We start from the raw sequence: 17,350 nt of genomic DNA on the forward strand, positions 1-17,350 counted from the left end.
TCTCTTGAAGGACTGCTGTAAAGATTTTGGGTGATAGAGAGTCTCCCTGTTGGATACCTTTTTCAATTGATATTTTATTGCTGAATGTGTGAAGCTGGATTGTTGCAGTGTGGTATATTTCCTGGAAGAGGTCCATATATTCTCCAGGAACTCCCTGATTCTGGAGTGCTTTGATTATTGCATTAGTTTTGATGGAATCAAATGCTCTTTCATAATCAATAAAGGCTAAACAGAGAGGCAATTGGTTTTCTTCTGCATTTTCTATTATTTGTTTTACTGCATGAATATGATCAATTGTGTTAAAGCCTTTATGGAATTCTGCTTGTTCTACTGGTTGATTTGAGTCTAGAGGAGGGGTTAACCTATTTGTTATTACTTTTGTGAGAATTTTGTACAGATAGGAGAGAATACTAATTGGTCTATAGTTCTTTACTTCTTCTTTGTCCCCTTTTTTAAATAATAGTAATAGAGTAGCATTTTTCCAGTTTTCTGGTATCTTCCCCTCTTCTAGGCATAGATTTAGTAAGTTTGTGACATGGTGAATGATATTATTTCCTCCCCATTTAATTAATTCTGTGTGAATTAGATCTTCACCAGGACATTTTTCATCTGTTTTAATGCTTGTTTTGTTTCATCTGAAGTGAATCGGGGGATGAATTCTATATGCGATGGAGAAGAGTTATTTATATTTGATTGATCTATTGAAGGATCACTATAGAGTTCTTCATAAAATTTTTCTACTCTGCTTAGGATTTGTTCTTGGTTCTTTATTATAGTTCCATTCTTGTCTTTTATTGCAGTTATTTGACTTTTGCCAACTGGTAAATGTTTTCTTAGTATTTTCATATTTTTATTGTTTTCAGTTGTTTCTTTTCTTTCTTTTTTTTTTTTTTAGTATTATAAGATCTTATTTCATTTCTTATCCTTTTCCTTACTGTTTTGCATAGTTCTGCATATTCTATTTTAGAAATTAAATTTTTGTCTTGTTTCATATTTCATCTCTTTTTTAGTAGTTGTAAGGTTTCCTCTGAAAGTTTATGGTCTTTTTGTTGTTTGTTTCTTTTAAATTCATTGGCTGCTGAGATTATTACTTCTGTTAGGTTTCTGCTTATTTTATTTATGTCTTCCTCTTCAAATATATTTATTAAGTCTAGTTTTTGATTGAATCCTTCAAATCGTAATCCTTCTTGTTTTCAATACTTCATACTTCTTGATTTTTTGTTGTTTAGCCATTTTATTCTTTCCAATTTGGGGTGTATTTTAATTTTGGCTCTCACAGTCGGTGGTCACTTCCTGTTTTTACTTGATTTAGTACTCATGTATCTTGAACTATTTCTTTATTATTACACAGTATATAATCTATTTCATTTTTTATTTTTCCATTTGGACTTCTCCATGTCCATTTTCTTTTGAGGGTTTTCTGAAAAAATGTATTCATAATGTAAAGCTTGTTACTGATAGAGAATTCTGTAAGAGTCATTCCTGAGTTGCTGCCTCTATTTGGCCCTTAATCCAGCTTATTTTTCACCAAGCTTCTCTTCCACAATCCTTCCCAACAGCTTCTCAAGTATACTTACATAAATCTTACCAGGAACACTAATGATTTTAGATGTATTCCTTATTGCATGCCTGTTGAGTATTTTTTACCACTATACTATACTGTCACTGATTATTTCATTTAGCAATTTTTCAAAGTAATTACTCCATACATCAAGATGATATCCTTTTCTCCAATTTTCATGTCACCTTTATCATCTCTAATTCCTTTTACAGCACTCTTTGACATTAAAATTGCCCATTACTATAGTAAAGTTTTGATTGCTATTTCTTTTTTTGTCTAGAGTGTGCTGCAGTGAATCATAAAATGCTTCTATCTCTTCATCAGTGTGGGATGAGGTGGGAGCATATATTTGGATGATCCTGATTTTATGTTTGGAGTTTATTTTAAGTGTGATTTTTATTATTCTTTCAACTGTATAATTAAATTTTTCTATAAGGTGTGCAATTATTTTCTTAATTAAAAATCCATCTCCGTATTGTCCTTTAGTTTTCCCATAATAGCATAAGTAGTCTCCATTTTTTAGTTTTATTAAATGTTCATCTTGCCTGTGAACTTCACTTAAACCTATGATGTCTGATTTAATGTGTTGTAGTTCTTGCTGTAAGATGGTAAGGTCTTCCTCTTCTTTAAGTGTTCGACAATTAAATGTTCCTATATGGAGGAAAAGAGGATTGTATTGATTACTTATGTTTATGAATTCTTTGGGCTATTCCAGTATTGCTTATTATTAGGGAAAGCTTCCCCACTGCATCATGCTCTGGTCTCCATAAATGGTTTCGATCAGGGTAGTCATATAGTTGGGGAAATTTAGTTACATCCAGTGTTTGCCCATTCTGCCCATGGGCTTTGCAACCTTTCTTTCTTCTTCTTCTTCTTGGCATTAGTGGAGGGGGTTGTGGCCTAATCTCCCACGCTGGCCACATAACATCTTGGGAGATGCATTTTATAGCTTTCTGCCAGCTCTTTGCTCACTGTGAACTTTGCCATGGCTCATTACAACACCATGTTTCCCAGGGGATCCACGTGGAGGCATGATACTAAGACTTCCTGGATATGGCCCTCCAGACTTCACCGAAATATATTGGTACTGCCATCTATATCAGTTCCATCAGGGTTTTTGACTGTGTTGTAGGTTTCTAGCCCACCACGGAAATCCATCCCAGGCTTAACTGTGCTCAACATGCTACAAGCATGACTGATGGCTAGTCAGCCAAGGTCCTGGTAGGAGAACACAGCTAATCCTCCTCTAATTACATCACCTTTGTTAATTCTGTTGTCTATTTCCATATTTAATTTACCATCATCCCTAAATCAGTTACATCATCATCAAATTCCTGACATGCACCCTCAAGGGATGTATAGGATATGATACTACTACATGAAAAACTTACATCATTACTAACTTCCTATCTACAAATCAATCTGTTGTCTGTCAAGACTCCAACATTATCAGAACTTATATTTCTGTCTTCTAAGGCACTTTCTACTGTATCAATTCACCTATATCTTGGTCTTCCTCTGAGTCTTTTTCCTGCCAACCTGACAGAAAACACTTGTTTTGCTAATCTGTCCTCTCCCATTCTGTTTACATGACCATACCACCTGAGATTAGCTCTGTTAATACATTCCTGGAAGTTAACAATGTCAAGTTCTTTCCTGATATCCTTGTTTTTAACATAATATTGGCATTGATGCCATCTGTTCACACACCTAATCTGTCTCGATACTCTCATATCTGTAATCTCTAGTCTTTGGTCAAGTGTTTTATTTCTAACCCAGCTCCATATTAAAATTGGTTTGAACACTGTCTTGTATACAGCTAATTTAATGTTTTAACTAATTTCTCTCTTATTCCATATAAATTTATTCAGTTGACTTCCTACCACACCAGTTTTGTCAATTCTGTTATCTATATCCATATTTAATTTACCATCTTCCCTAAAAATAGCACCTAAGTTGCTCAAATGTTTTACTTGTTCTCCATTCACAATGCAGTTGATATTTTGAATGCTTCTGCCTATTTTCATTGTCTTTCTCTTGTTATTGCTGACCTTCATACTAAATCTGTTACAACAGTTATTGAATCACTTCTACAGGGAATCTTGCAGACTTGATTTATTTAGAAGTATGACATCATCTGCATGAAGTCAAGAGCTGAGATTAACATTTCCAATTTTGATATCAAGTTTAATATCACTTTCCTTCATAATGTGATCCATATAAATAATGAATAACGGAGAGGCGAATGTACATCCTTGTCCTTAACATTAAACCATCTTCCTGTATTTCCTTCAATTCTCACCGATGACTTACAACTCAAATAAAGTATTGCTCAAATATTGCTTCATATAATTTTCCCCAATGACTCCATACAACTGTAGCATTTTGAATAGCTTCTCTCTTGGCACCTTGTCATATGCCTTTATTGGATCTACAAAAGTTAAATACAGATCTTTGTTATATTCTCACAATTTCTCGTATTTGTCATAAAGTGAAAATCTTATCCTGACAGCCGCCTCTATTTGGCCCTTAATCCACTTATTTTTCACCAAGCTTCTCTTCCACAATCCTTCCCAACAGCTTCTCAAGTATACTTACATAAATCTTACCAGGAACACTAATAATTTTAGATGTATTCCTTATTGCATGCCTGTTGAGTATTTTTTACCACTATACTATACTGTCACTGATTATTTCATTTAGCAATTTTTCAAAGTAATTACTCCATACATCAAGATGATATCCTTTTCTCCAATTTTCATGTCACCTTTATCATCTCTAATTCCTTTTACAGCACCTCTTTCTTACATTTCTGAGCTTCTTCAACAATCTCCAGGATATCTTGCCACCTTCTTGATATTTATTTTCTATGTTCTTACCAAACTCCTCCCATGACTTTTGTTTAGCTAGTTTTACACAGTGTTTAGCTTTCTTACATATGTCTCTGTATTCTCTAAGAGCACAAGCTGACTTATTTGCCAGGAACTGTTGATATGCTTTCTTCTTTTCTTTCACTGCCACTTTAACTTCCTGTGTCTACCATGGAGTTCTAATTTTTTTATCCTTGCAGACAATCTCACCACGTGCCTCTCTGGCTGAATCAGTCAGAGAGGCATGTGGTGAGGTATGTGTTTTCTTCAGGACTTGCCACTGAATCTCCAAGATTTGGTTCCTGTTCTCAAACTCTTTCATTTTTTCTTGAATAATGTTTATGTATTTTAGTCTACAGTTCACATCGGAGAGCTATTCAAATTTTATTCACTTTATAACTTTGCTACATGTTATTCTTTTCAATATGAAATTCAGTTTTATCCTGCTCAAGACTAAATAGTGATCACTTCTAATTTCAAATCCTCTGTACACTCTAGTGTCCTGCAACTACAATAACACAGTCAATGAGAATTTTCTTATTCCCTGACTCTTCTCTCCATGTGAATTTGTGCATATTTTTATGTTGGAATGTTGTGTTAGTAATAACCAGTTCTGAATCCATGTTCTGAGCAGAAATCCAACAGGTATTTGCCATTATTATTAGTTTTGCTCTTTCCTCCAGATTTTCCTAAAATATTTTATGTCTGATAATCCTTTCCTACTCTGCTATTTAGATCCCCAACAAGGACCAACTTTTCCTTTTCATTGTGTCAGTTGCTTTCTCTAAAGCCTCAAAAAATTCCTCCACTTCTACCATAGTAGAACCTTCTGTGGTACCATAGGCACAAATAAGTCTTATTGTCCAGTTCCCCATTCTGATATTTGCCCACATTGTGCTACTTGATATTGCCTTCCATTCAAGATTAGCTTATATTTTGTGTTCAATACTATGCTACTCCTTCTTTTCCCTGCTTGTTATTGCCTGTATATACCATTTTGTATTTATTGCTCAGAAAGATTTCACCAGTTTTTGTGTATCAGTTACTCCTATTATGTCGATCTGGTGCTTATCCAGTTCCTCAGCTAGCTTCATATCTTGGCTATTCAGGCTTCTTATGTTGATACTACTGATCTTGAACACTGGTGGTGTTGAGTTGGGGGTGTGTTTCAGGATTTGTTTCAGTAGCTGACTTTTTGTTATTCACCCTAGTTCCCAGGTGAAAGCAATACCCACATTGTTTAACAGGGTGACTCCCCAGCCGGCATTAAATTCTGTCATGTTTGTACCATCATTTTATTGGTTTAAGCCAATAAGAATACAATTTGTTTTACCAAAATCCAATTTTCCAGCCTATTCTCGTTCATTCAGTATCCAGGTAGATACATTACAGGGTGCATAACAAGAAGGTGAGGATTGGACATTAGGTCAGAAGCCCTTGTCGATTCTCTGCATTTGTTTAAATTCTATGTGGAGGTTTCCTCTCAGGTGTACAGCTTTGACCCTTGAAGAGTATGAAGAAAAGCCAGTAGAGTGACACAGTTAGTAAAGAAAACAAAAGTGCATTATTAGCAGAAATTAGTAAATCAGGTGAAGAAAAACCCTAGAGTTTTTTAGATAGGTGGCAAGTAGATGGAGCAATGATTATGGCAAGATGATATTAATGGATGAGAATGGTAACTGTTGCAGAAGACATTGTTGAGGTGTTCAGTGATCACTTTATAAGGATGTTTCATCCTCATCAGGGATCATGAGAAACTTAAGTGTAGAGAACATAGGAGAGGATGACTTAATTGTGAGTGAGCAGGAGGCATTTGAGGAAATAACTAACCTTAATGTGAATAATGCAGTAGGATTTGATGACATATCACCATGCATGTTAAGGGAATGTTCCAGAGAATTGGAACAAATTGTAAGCTAATTGGTATTGTTATATCATGCGTTATGCTATCTATCTAAATAAATCCTACCGGCTGCACCATTTATTACATACTCATCTCTATATTTTCCCTTTTAGCCTTTTTAGGTTAGTCTATACTTATTTCGTTGTTCTCTTAAATCTTTCCTCTTTTTAAACAAACAAAATCTTTGGCTACTCTTAAGTTTAATCATGTGTAGGATACTTAATGATTAGGGCTTTGTCCTAGAATGAGACGCGGACATTAACATATCTTCTGAGACAGTCCATCTGATAAGCATTGACAAATTTATTTTTTAACTGCGCCAGCCAATACTGAGGATAGATGAGACTCTTATCCAGGATGGCTCTCTCAGAGTGATATACAGTAACTAAACTACAATAAATATCTAACTTCTGTTCACTATATTCTTGCATGCAGTCGTGGTCCGCTTTATTTAATTATACACGTGGATTCTTCCTGCTAAGTTCGATAATAATTTTATGAGTGGCTGTTTGAATTCATATACTAAACCAGATCAGGCAGGTACTAAGAAACATATTTATTAATTAAAGAAAAGATACATGAAAGTCTTACTACTAGGTAATCTGAATCAAATTTAAGTAAGATCTCTGGTTCATTACTACTAATGAAATACATGTACAAATTTGCTTAGACCACCTCTATATGCAACTTAACATTATCTCATCACAAGTTATCACACATTCTACACTCACGTGGTCACTAGTTATATCACTTAACACAACGCAATTAATTCATACAAAATAAATAGAGCCCTTCTAGGCAGACAGTTCTCAAACAAAGATGGGTCTATGCCAAGTTGGAGACAGTTCCTAAAGTTCCATATATTAAGTCCACTACACAAAATGTTCTTTGGAAAACACACAATTCCTCAACCATGAATATATAATACAAGAGTCTGCATTACCGTCTCTGAAATGATATTCGTTCCTTTCTTCTGCCTTGTCTGGGCAGAAGAAAGGCTTCTTCTCAGTCTGCTACTCGTCTGGTCACCTTTGACATCTGTACAGCCAGATTCTCAAGGAAGGGCAATATGGCTCAGGAGCTTAGCCAGAATGGACGGCATCTACTTGGTTCTTCCGTCGCACAACATTGCTTAGCTATCCTAGTCCAAGGAAATAGCTAGCCCTATTCCATATGCTGCGGCAGACGACCCATGCCTTCCACGGCCAGCATGGAACTTCTCCGTGTCGGTGCGGACTGGACCAACGTCCGAGAGGTCAGGAAACAGGAACCAAAAAAGCCTCGAGTGGGGATTGCTTGACCTTTTTGTTTTCATGCGCTTCCCGGCATTTCTCGTATATCGTAATGCCCGCCACCGCGGTCACATGGGTTTTCGTCACGGCGTCCAGCTCCTTCCACTACATCGCACATGCGCTTGGTGTGTTTTCTTAGAAAGCACTCTAGTTTCTCTTTCTCATAATTTCTCTCCCCCCCCCCCCCCCGGCACATGTAACACTGGACGGTCAAAAAGTGACCCTTGGACTCTGGCTTACTGATTTTGCTATCTTATGACACATGAAATGGGGTTCTTAAATTAATTCAATATTTTAAATAATTTCTTTATCAGACCCTTATACATAACAGGTTAGGTCTTACAATTTTCTTTCATTTGTCATATAATTTCTTACTCCTATTTTAGTGTTATATACATATAAATACATTTCCAGTATATAGCCAACACACCACATTCTCTGCCAATTTTCAAAGAGAGTTGTTCCTGAATAATTAAATGGTAATTCTTTTTCTTGGTTTATGCAGGACACAACAGTATATTTGGAGTTATGGTTAAGGCACTAGAGAGACTGGTAAGGAGTAGCATACACGTATGGGTCAAAAACAGCAGCATTCTCGGTGGTTATCAGCATTAGTTTGTTAAAGAGAGATCATGTTTTACTAACTTAAGTTCTATAACAAGGTGATGAATGTGTTGGACAAGGGAGATACATATTCAGTGGTATATTCAGATTTTGCAAAAAGTTTTTGATAGACTGCTATATGACAAGCTGTTAAATAAATTGAAATGGATGGAATTGGATAACAGACTTCTGATATGAATCAGTGACTGGTTGTTAGATAGGTATCAGAAAGTTGTATATAGGGGTGCAGTATCTAGAAAGAGGAAGGTCACTAGTGCTATGCCACAGGGATCAATTTTTGGACCATTGTTGTACAGTTTGTATGTTAATATTGGAATGGGTTTTAACTGGTGATATGCAGCTGTTAGCAGATGATGCAAAATTGGTGAGAGTAATGCAGATGTTATGGCCTCATAGGAGGTTTTGAAATTTGGTAAGCAATGATGGGATGCAAAGTATACACTCGGTGGGGAAACTTTGAAGGAATTACAGGAGATGAGAGATCTTGGAGTGGTGGTGGTGGACAAGCAGCCGAAACTCAGGGACCACTTTTCACAATTGTGAAAACATCCCATCGGATAATGGCAATGATGTGGAGGATCTTGACATGCAGAAATAAGGAGTTTATGATGCCATTGTATAATGCCTTGTTTCAGGTGTCATATGTATTATTATGCACACATTTCTCTAGGGTTTTCATGGTGACAAGGATATATTGGAAAGTGTCCAGAGAAGTTTACAAAGGTGATCAGCATTCTTTGGAATGTGGAGTACGAGGACAGATTGAGAGAATATCAATTGCAATGCATCGTGAATAGGAGGAGGGAGATATGATTTCAACATATAAGCTAGTCAGGGGTTGTTATCAGGTCAACGTGGAAGAGATTTTTCATTGAATGGGAGAGGAAGGGCAGAACAAAAGGCCATCCCTAGAAACTGTATAAGGAGGGTGTGAGCAGAGGAGTAGGTTCTTTACATGTAGAGTGGTTGGTGAGGGGAATGCATTGCCTGAGTGTGTTGTTGAATATAGATATATTGAGTTTAAGGCACAGTTGGATGAGCTTTTTGTGTGATAGTGATGAGTCTCCGATTCCATGAAGTTCTGATATTAATAATAATAATAATTCCCAAATTTCTTCCTTAGTTGAACCTTCTGTGGGACCGTATGCACAAATAATTGTCCAGTTCCCCATTCTGTTATTTGCCCACATCAGTCTACTTGATATTGCTTACCATTTATATAAATTTTTATATTTAATAAACGTATTCAGTTAGGCAAGATACCTTACTGATATCTTGGTGATGAGCATGTGAATTAATGTATAAAACCAAAGACTAGTATAAACACAGACATTTTATGAATTATCTTGTTTGCGAAGACATCGTTCATAAATTACTGCATAGAAAATACCTGAGGTGATTGCTGTGCCTATGTTACATTAGAATAATCCACAAGAAGCTGTCAGTGGTAAGCATAAAATTTGTTATGGTAAAGCACAATCTTGAACAGAGATTTTTGGAGTTTTCTTATATGCTAATTCATTTCATATTCTGGCATATATGATAATTTTTATAGTTAGAGAGTGTTTTTGTAGTTAACATCTAGTGAAAAGTTTGTTGAATCACAAAGTATTGAATTATGGTTACATATCAAAGACAAAATATCATCATGGTCTGAAATGTCAGTATTTTTTTATTTTATTTTATTTTTATTTTTTGTATCTAACAACAATAAAATTTCATTTAATTGATTGTTTCAAATCTACCATGATGCTTTGTTTGCCAAATATTTCAGTCTTTACTGTGCAAATATTATTTGCTTAGCCATCTTGTGGTGTACCTCACTGTTTTCCTAGTCCTATAGCAATAGCCCATTTGAAATTTCAATTGAAAAAAAAAAAAAAAAAAAAAAACACACTTTTCATAAAGGAGATGAAAATCCTTCTTCACAATTACAATTCCTTCTTCACAATGATGTCCCATACTGATTATAAAGTGATTTCTAAGCATTTCTGAATTAGATAACACTGATTTGAAATTCTTGAGAATCTATACATGTTTGTAAAATTTGTTAAAGTAAAACTTTATTTTGTAGACTCCAGAAGAATGCATTCAAATTGCCAGTGAAATTGGTAAGTTTTTTTTCCCCTTTTCTTTTTGGAATAATTGTTATGTAAGTGTGTTATAGACTTGGTTAAATAATTTATAATTGACATAACAGTTCATAGTTTTACTACACAATTATGCTGATTATTTTAGAGTGGTAAGTTCTGTTTTCATTTTATTTCATTCTGCTATAAGACTGTTTTTATTTATTTATTTATTTACAGTTTTTTTATCATCTGTGTATTATTATACTGATATGTATAAATATTTATTTTATTTTGTTAATTAAGTTATATTTTTGTATATATATTTCATTATTTATTTATTTATTTTTACCAGAGGTCAGGCTAGGGTAAACGATTAACAAAGCATTTAATTTATCTTATTTTTGTGCAGTGTCATATAGCTTGTATCCTGCATATATGTATGTTTTTCTGACAATGACCTCGATATAGAGATCAAAATAGATATAGCGATCAAAAACACATGTTTTTGTTTGCATAGATTCTCCACTATGAATTTCCATTTATTTGCATTGGGAGAGGGGGGGGGGAGAAAGCAACAAATCAGAAGAGTCATTTTGTATATGTTCATCACACAAGTATAACTCGAATTTTAGCTTTATTTAGCTATTTCATTTACAAAATTTATAAAAATATTTATTGCTTTTCTTTAGTAATCATTTGCATAGTACTGCTGAGGTCAAAGAGGCCAGACAAGTTTTTTCATACCATTGCAGACTGCCATTAAACAGTGTGTTGGTAGTGATCTCATGTCAGGAGATCCCTGTTAACTCAGTTGTTATTGCTTTGGTTAGAAGGATTTGGGGTCAAATCCTGTCTAGGATATAAAGAACATTTATACGGACTGTTCTGCTGAGGGTGAGCAACTCAGTCTCATACAGAGATAGTAGCATTTTCCTTCCTAGAAACTCAATATTTTATCCTATAAAACAGGGAAACCAGCCAGAAGAACACAAGATGTTTAACAAACATAATGTTAATTAGACATTCATTATCATCAATTTCTTGATATGTATCCCTAAGGAGTGTTCAGATTACTATGAGAGCATTACATGATTAAGTTTACATTATTATTAATCTCCTATCAACAATTTTTCTCCAGATAAGTCTATTATTTGAGAGAATGCTAATATTGTCATATCTAACATTTCATGCTTCTAAGGTACTTCTAACTGAATCAGTCCACCTTTTAATATGATTCTGCCATTGCTGCCATTGATTCACTCCCTTAATTCTTCTCAGAATCCTCATATCTGTGTTCTCTAGTCTTTGATCAAGTCCTTTATTTCTGATCCAGCTTTTAGATCCATAACTTAAAACTGGTTTGAACACTGTCTTGTATACTGCTAGTTTGGTGTTTTGGCTAATTTCTCTTATTCCATATAAATTTATTCTGCTGGCTACCCACCATACCAACTTTGCTTATTCTGTTGCCTATTTCCAGATTTAACCTTCCATCTTCACTAAAACTTGTGTCTAAATAACTGAAATATTTTACTTGTTCTATAGCAGCATTTCCCAAACTGTGGGCCGCGGCCCCCTTGGGGGCCGTAGGTTTTGTTGAGGGGGCCGTGAAATAATGAAAACAAATTTAAAATGTTTTAAGACTAAGTAGTTTTTTTATTTTAAAAGAAACGTATTTAACTTTTATTATTTATTATTTCTTTTTTGCTATTTTTTAAAATTTTAATGGAAAAATTCACACATTGGTGTTGGTTCACAAACTTTGCTTCCTGAGTATTTCGGCGCTTAATGAATATTAGTAAATATTGCTTATTCATATGCTTTATTTCAAAGCAGTGGTTAATTGTATTATTTACTTCGAATGCTCTCCAGGGAAGCTCCAAATCTTCCTGTCCCATTCATCATGCGTTCGTAATCAGGGACTGTTGATATTGGCTTTATATACATATCAAAACTTGTTTTATATTATCATTGTCATCCGAGCTAGTTTTCTGTTACCAATAAAAGTTTCGCATATACTTCACACATGAAAAAAAGTTTAAACAAGTTCAAGTGGGGAGATAGTAACTCGCTTGCAGTGGTAAACAACAGCCCTCCCTAACAGCCACTATACTGCAGAGGCAATAAAAACAAGTACTTTTATTATGCCAGTGAATAAGGAATGAGGAGTCTGTGTAATATATTTCTCAACAAATAGTGCAATTAGAGACAACTGGGATAAAAACACACTCATTAATGAATCACATGTCTCATACAGAAACTATGCTGTATAGACTGAAACAAAACCATATGTTGAATGGGCAAACACAGTATCTAACTAAAAACTATTGTTATTAATTAGATGTGTGTGTGAGTTCGATTTCCCAAGGCAGCAATAAAATTCAACCGAACGTGTTAAAATTCCTAAAAGTGTTAAAACTAAGTAATATATATATAATGAATGTTATGGCAGTTTCACGTATGGAATTCGGTTGAAGAGAGTTAGCATTTCAACTCAATTGTCAGCTATGCTTTTATCTTTCGGTTGCGCGATCTTTTGTTAATTAATACCGCACCAATCATATGCACGTTTTAATAACCCTGCCTTTGCTGTCTGTTTCGCGTTAGGCTTAATCACCGTAAAGGGAGAAAAGTCACAAAAGAGAAAAATGTTCCTGGTCCGGGGATTCCTTTATTCAGGTAATATTCATTAATTTCATGTTGTTAGTCTGTGGTGTGCCAGTATCAGTAAGTGGTGATATTATTTGATCTATTCTATGTTAAAAAAATTAACCCTGAGATGGATAAGTGGCTGATAAAACATAAAAAAAATTCCCGCGAACAATCAGAAGCAGAAACAGACTCAAAAAAAAAATTAAAAAAAAGGACAGTATTTCATATTTTACCAGAACAGCCCACATCATCTTCAGAACCAAACGGTAAGAGGCAAAAAATGTAATATATGCATTTGGTTTTTGCAATATTCGCTGTGTACGTTTTGTATTGAATATAAATACAATAAATATTATAATAATATATCTCTCTATTACAATTTTTTTTCGAGGGGCGAAGGGGCCGTGAAATATTTTAATTTTTGCAAAGGGGGCCCCTGACATCCAGAAGTTTGGGAAGCACTGTTCTATAGGATGTCCATTCAGAATGCAGCTGAAATTTTTCATGCTGATTTTCATATCATATTTGTTACAGCTGTTATTCAGTTTTGTTAGAGAATCCTGAAGACTTGCACTAGATGTGTTTAGGAGTACATCATCATCTGCATAAAGCAAATAGCTAAGTTTGTTATCTCCAATTCTTATATCAGGCATAATGCCAATTTCTTTCATAATGTGATCCATATAAATAATGAATAAGTGGAGATGTGCATCCTTGTCTTACCCCTGATTTTACATTAAACCATCTTCCTGTATTTCCTTCAGTTCTGCTGACTGACAACTTAAATATAGACTATGTATTGCTCTGTGTAAAATTCAATGTGGCGAAATTTTGTTCAAATTTTTTGACATCAATTTTACAGAGGTCACAAATCATGTGGAAAGAACAAAATTGTACATTACTGTATTTTAATGGTCAAATACTGATTGTAAACTTGTAAAGGTAACTGACTAAAAGAATAACAGAATTGTTCATGAGTTATAAAATATTGTAAAGGTTCATATTGTACAATACCTTGATTTAATATTAAATTCGGATGTAAAATTGCAAGAGTAACAGGATGTTAAAGCATTTCTGCCTCAAGTTAAGAGGATTAGATGAGATTATATTGCCGACTTGAGAGTGAACAAAGGTATTTAAGGTCATTCAGATGTAGAGATTTTGCCGCCAAAACTAAAGGTCAAGACAACAGTGACATCAGTATATTTACAGAAGATTAGGGAGGGGGGTCTCCGACCCTAAAACAAGGAAGTTCAGAATTGTATAAAAGAGGTCTTGAGAACCTCAAAAGGAAGAGCTCTGAGTATTTCTTCTTGCTGCAGTTCGTTGGCCTGGTCGGACTTCCAAGATTTTGTTTTAACTGCCTCTCCTGATTCCCTGTGACCCTAGGCACAGGGAATCAGGAGAGGCAGTTATTCTTCGGAGATGTATTTTCGGTAACGGAATGTGCCACGTGCGACCAGATACATGGTGTCTACAGTAGACCTAGAACCGACAGTGAGCTATGCTACAATTCCTGGAAAAGGACTACAGCAGGATAACCAACAGGAGCCGTTCAGCGCCTGTTGGTGGACGACCGACAGGTGCTGAACAGGCGCAAAGCTGGTAGGACTGTATATGTTTCTGCGAATTTGTGAGTAGATTCTAATGTATTAATGCTGAGGTAATGATTAAGAATTGTGTGTCCACTGAACGTAGCTCTATTAAAATAATTGTTGCTATAAGAGATAATTGAGGCTGAGTTAGCTATTGTATATTAAGAAGAATGTTAGCCAACGATGTAAATTTTACAACAGCCAGAAATTGTCTAGATTTGTAAAGCAAGTTATTTAAGCATTGTGAATAGCAGGTCTAATTTGTAAGGTTACAATTTGAACTTGAAATAGGCATCAGAGAGAAATTGTTCAATTGTGTATTAGATTGTATAGTTGCTTAAGGTAAAATAAACATGTTTTGTTTGCTAAAATTATCACCTGATCTTTGACCAGTGCACTATCTCATAAAAACATTCGAACCTGTGTGCTTAAATTAGAGAAATTGCCACAACTGACTAATTAAAAATTATTTTAGAAAGTGATCTATTCTATTCTTACTAAATAGCTTAAGGAAATTACAACATACAATAGAATATACATTAAAATAAATTTTAATACACTTCCAATATTTCGGGAATGTCACGTTGCCATTATCATAGGAACTTAAATACAAGATGTGGATTGTGGTTTATTGGTTTCCAATAAACCAATAAACCACAACCCCTCCTCCCCCTTCACAACAAGGATTACTCTAAATCCATCACCATTCCCTATATCCGAGGCACCTCGGAAAAAATTACAAAAATCCTAAAAAAACATGACTTAACTTGAATTTAAGAATTTACTTAATATTTTAATCTCTAGCCTCTCACATACAATTTCTTATGACTAATCTTTTCTGTCTTACTTAGCTAATTTTTTCTTTCATATCACAACTGTAATATATTCCTTTTTTTTTTTTTTTGTTAGCACAACAAACACTTTGTTTGTTATATATTTTACTTGGATGCAAGAATATTTTTCTTTCTTTAAATAATTTGTGTATTAGCTTTTATACAGGGGTTTTATTTTATTTTCTCTTCATGTTACACCATGATAACTGGGAATTCTACATTCTTAAGGTATCAGGGTGTAACAATAGTAATGACTGAACTGGCTGGTGTCATTCCTCCACTTTCATCAAACTAGTGAATATATGAATAGCTTTTGGTCAACATCCATTCATTGTCTAGTTTCAAGAAAACCTTTAACCTCTGTGTTCTGTAAAATTGTCTCTCTAAAACAATTTTTCCCTAAGAATTACAACAGAATTACAATATTGACAGGTTCTTTTTCATGATCACTTTCCCACTCATGACACTGATGCACACTGTCTTGCAGCCTCTTATTTGTGGAATTGATATTAAAAAAAATTAAAATAAAATAAAAGCTGAATCTTTACTGTTATGACTTGAATTACTAGCATTTACAAAGGGAGAAAAGTGAAACAATTTGAATCGTAATGGGTAAAAGATCTAAAAATCCTAATTTGGCACACTCTAATGTTGAATAAAAGAAAACAAATCATGACTTTAGATCTTTTGTCTGTTACAGTTTGAATTGTTTTCATCATCATCACGAACCATGGGCTCACTGCCCATTGATGTCTGATGCCTGTTTCACTATCTTCTTCCACCTTTCTTCCAGTGCACAGTGTCGCAGTTTTTGTACACCCATTCCACACTAGTCTTTTGTATCGTCTATCCATTCTCTGTATGGTCTACCACTTCTGTTTAAACCATCCAAAATACCAAACATAAATGTCTTTATCTTCCGGTCCTCACTCATTCTACAGATGTGTCCAAATAATTGCAATTTCCGTTTTATAATCTTCTGCATTAGATTCTCTTTTGGTTGTATCTTCTGATAGAGCTCTTCATTGGTGATTTTTTGTACCCATCCTATTCTTAGAATCTTCCTGTAACAAGTTCTTTCAAATGACAAAATTCTTTTTCTTGATTCCTTATTTATTACCCATGTTTCAGATCCGTGCAGTACACCGCTGAAGATGCATGTTTCCAGTACCCTTAGTTTTGTTTGCAGACTGATCACTTTACTTTTCCAGATGTTATTCATGGCCTTCAGATTTGTTCTTCCCTTTGCAATCCTGATCTTTATTTCTTTTTTACAGTCCAAGTCATATGTCAGTTTACTTCCCAAATGCGAATTGTTCTACATTTTCTATATCAGTTCAATCCACTTGTATCTTTTGTTTCATGTTCTTCTCACCAAATACCATTGTCTTTGTTTCCAAGTTCATAGCAAGTCCAAATCAAGAAAATCTTTCCTTCCTCATTTAACAGTTTCAGTGTTTTTTGTAGTTCTCTTTCATCTTCTTCAATAATAACAATGGCTTTATTTAAATTAAGGGGATGTTAAATCCCACATTGTTTTAAAACCGAATAAGAAACTCAAAGATTGGAATCCGAGAGTTTCTTGCCGAATATAGTATAGTAAACTATAAAGTATCGGCGATCACTAAGCGTCCGCTAAATGCAAGTGGCCCAGCACGTAGTGCCATACCGGAAATCTCGCAGCAAAGTCGGTGAAGTTCTGATCACTATTCTTAGGTATTTACCATAATGTAAAAACACATTTCCTAGGAAATGTATGCTGTTATTACATTATGGTGGTGAGGTCACTACCCAGACCGGTTTCAGCCTTTTTTGAGGCTTCATCAGTGAGTAGCTAGACCGAGTTAATACCAAAGTGTATAGCGAAAAGAACTTTATATTCTGCTATACGAGTTTCCAAACAGGTGCAACCATTAAGTTACTTAAATATAAAGAGCTAATAATCTTC

At 34.7% G+C, this 17,350-nt stretch overlaps 1 protein-coding gene across 1 annotated transcript in view; it reads left to right on the forward strand.

The window, feature by feature from the left end:
* LOC150094469 (propionyl-CoA carboxylase alpha chain, mitochondrial-like) overlaps positions 1-17,350 on the forward strand; it is a 559,741-nt gene that overhangs the window by 161,318 nt on the left and 381,073 nt on the right. Inside the window, exon 7 of the mRNA XM_090412316.1 lies at positions 10,325-10,361. Within this exon, the coding sequence (XP_090268442.1) occupies positions 10,325-10,361 (37 nt within the window). The remainder of the gene's footprint in view (positions 1-10,324; positions 10,362-17,350) is intronic.

This window comes from Typopeltis vanoorti, chromosome 22, assembly GCF_054136105.1.
Source record: "Typopeltis vanoorti isolate ZY-2024b chromosome 22, IOZ_Tvanoo_1.0, whole genome shotgun sequence".
NCBI lineage: Eukaryota > Metazoa > Arthropoda > Arachnida > Uropygi > Thelyphonidae > Typopeltis > Typopeltis vanoorti.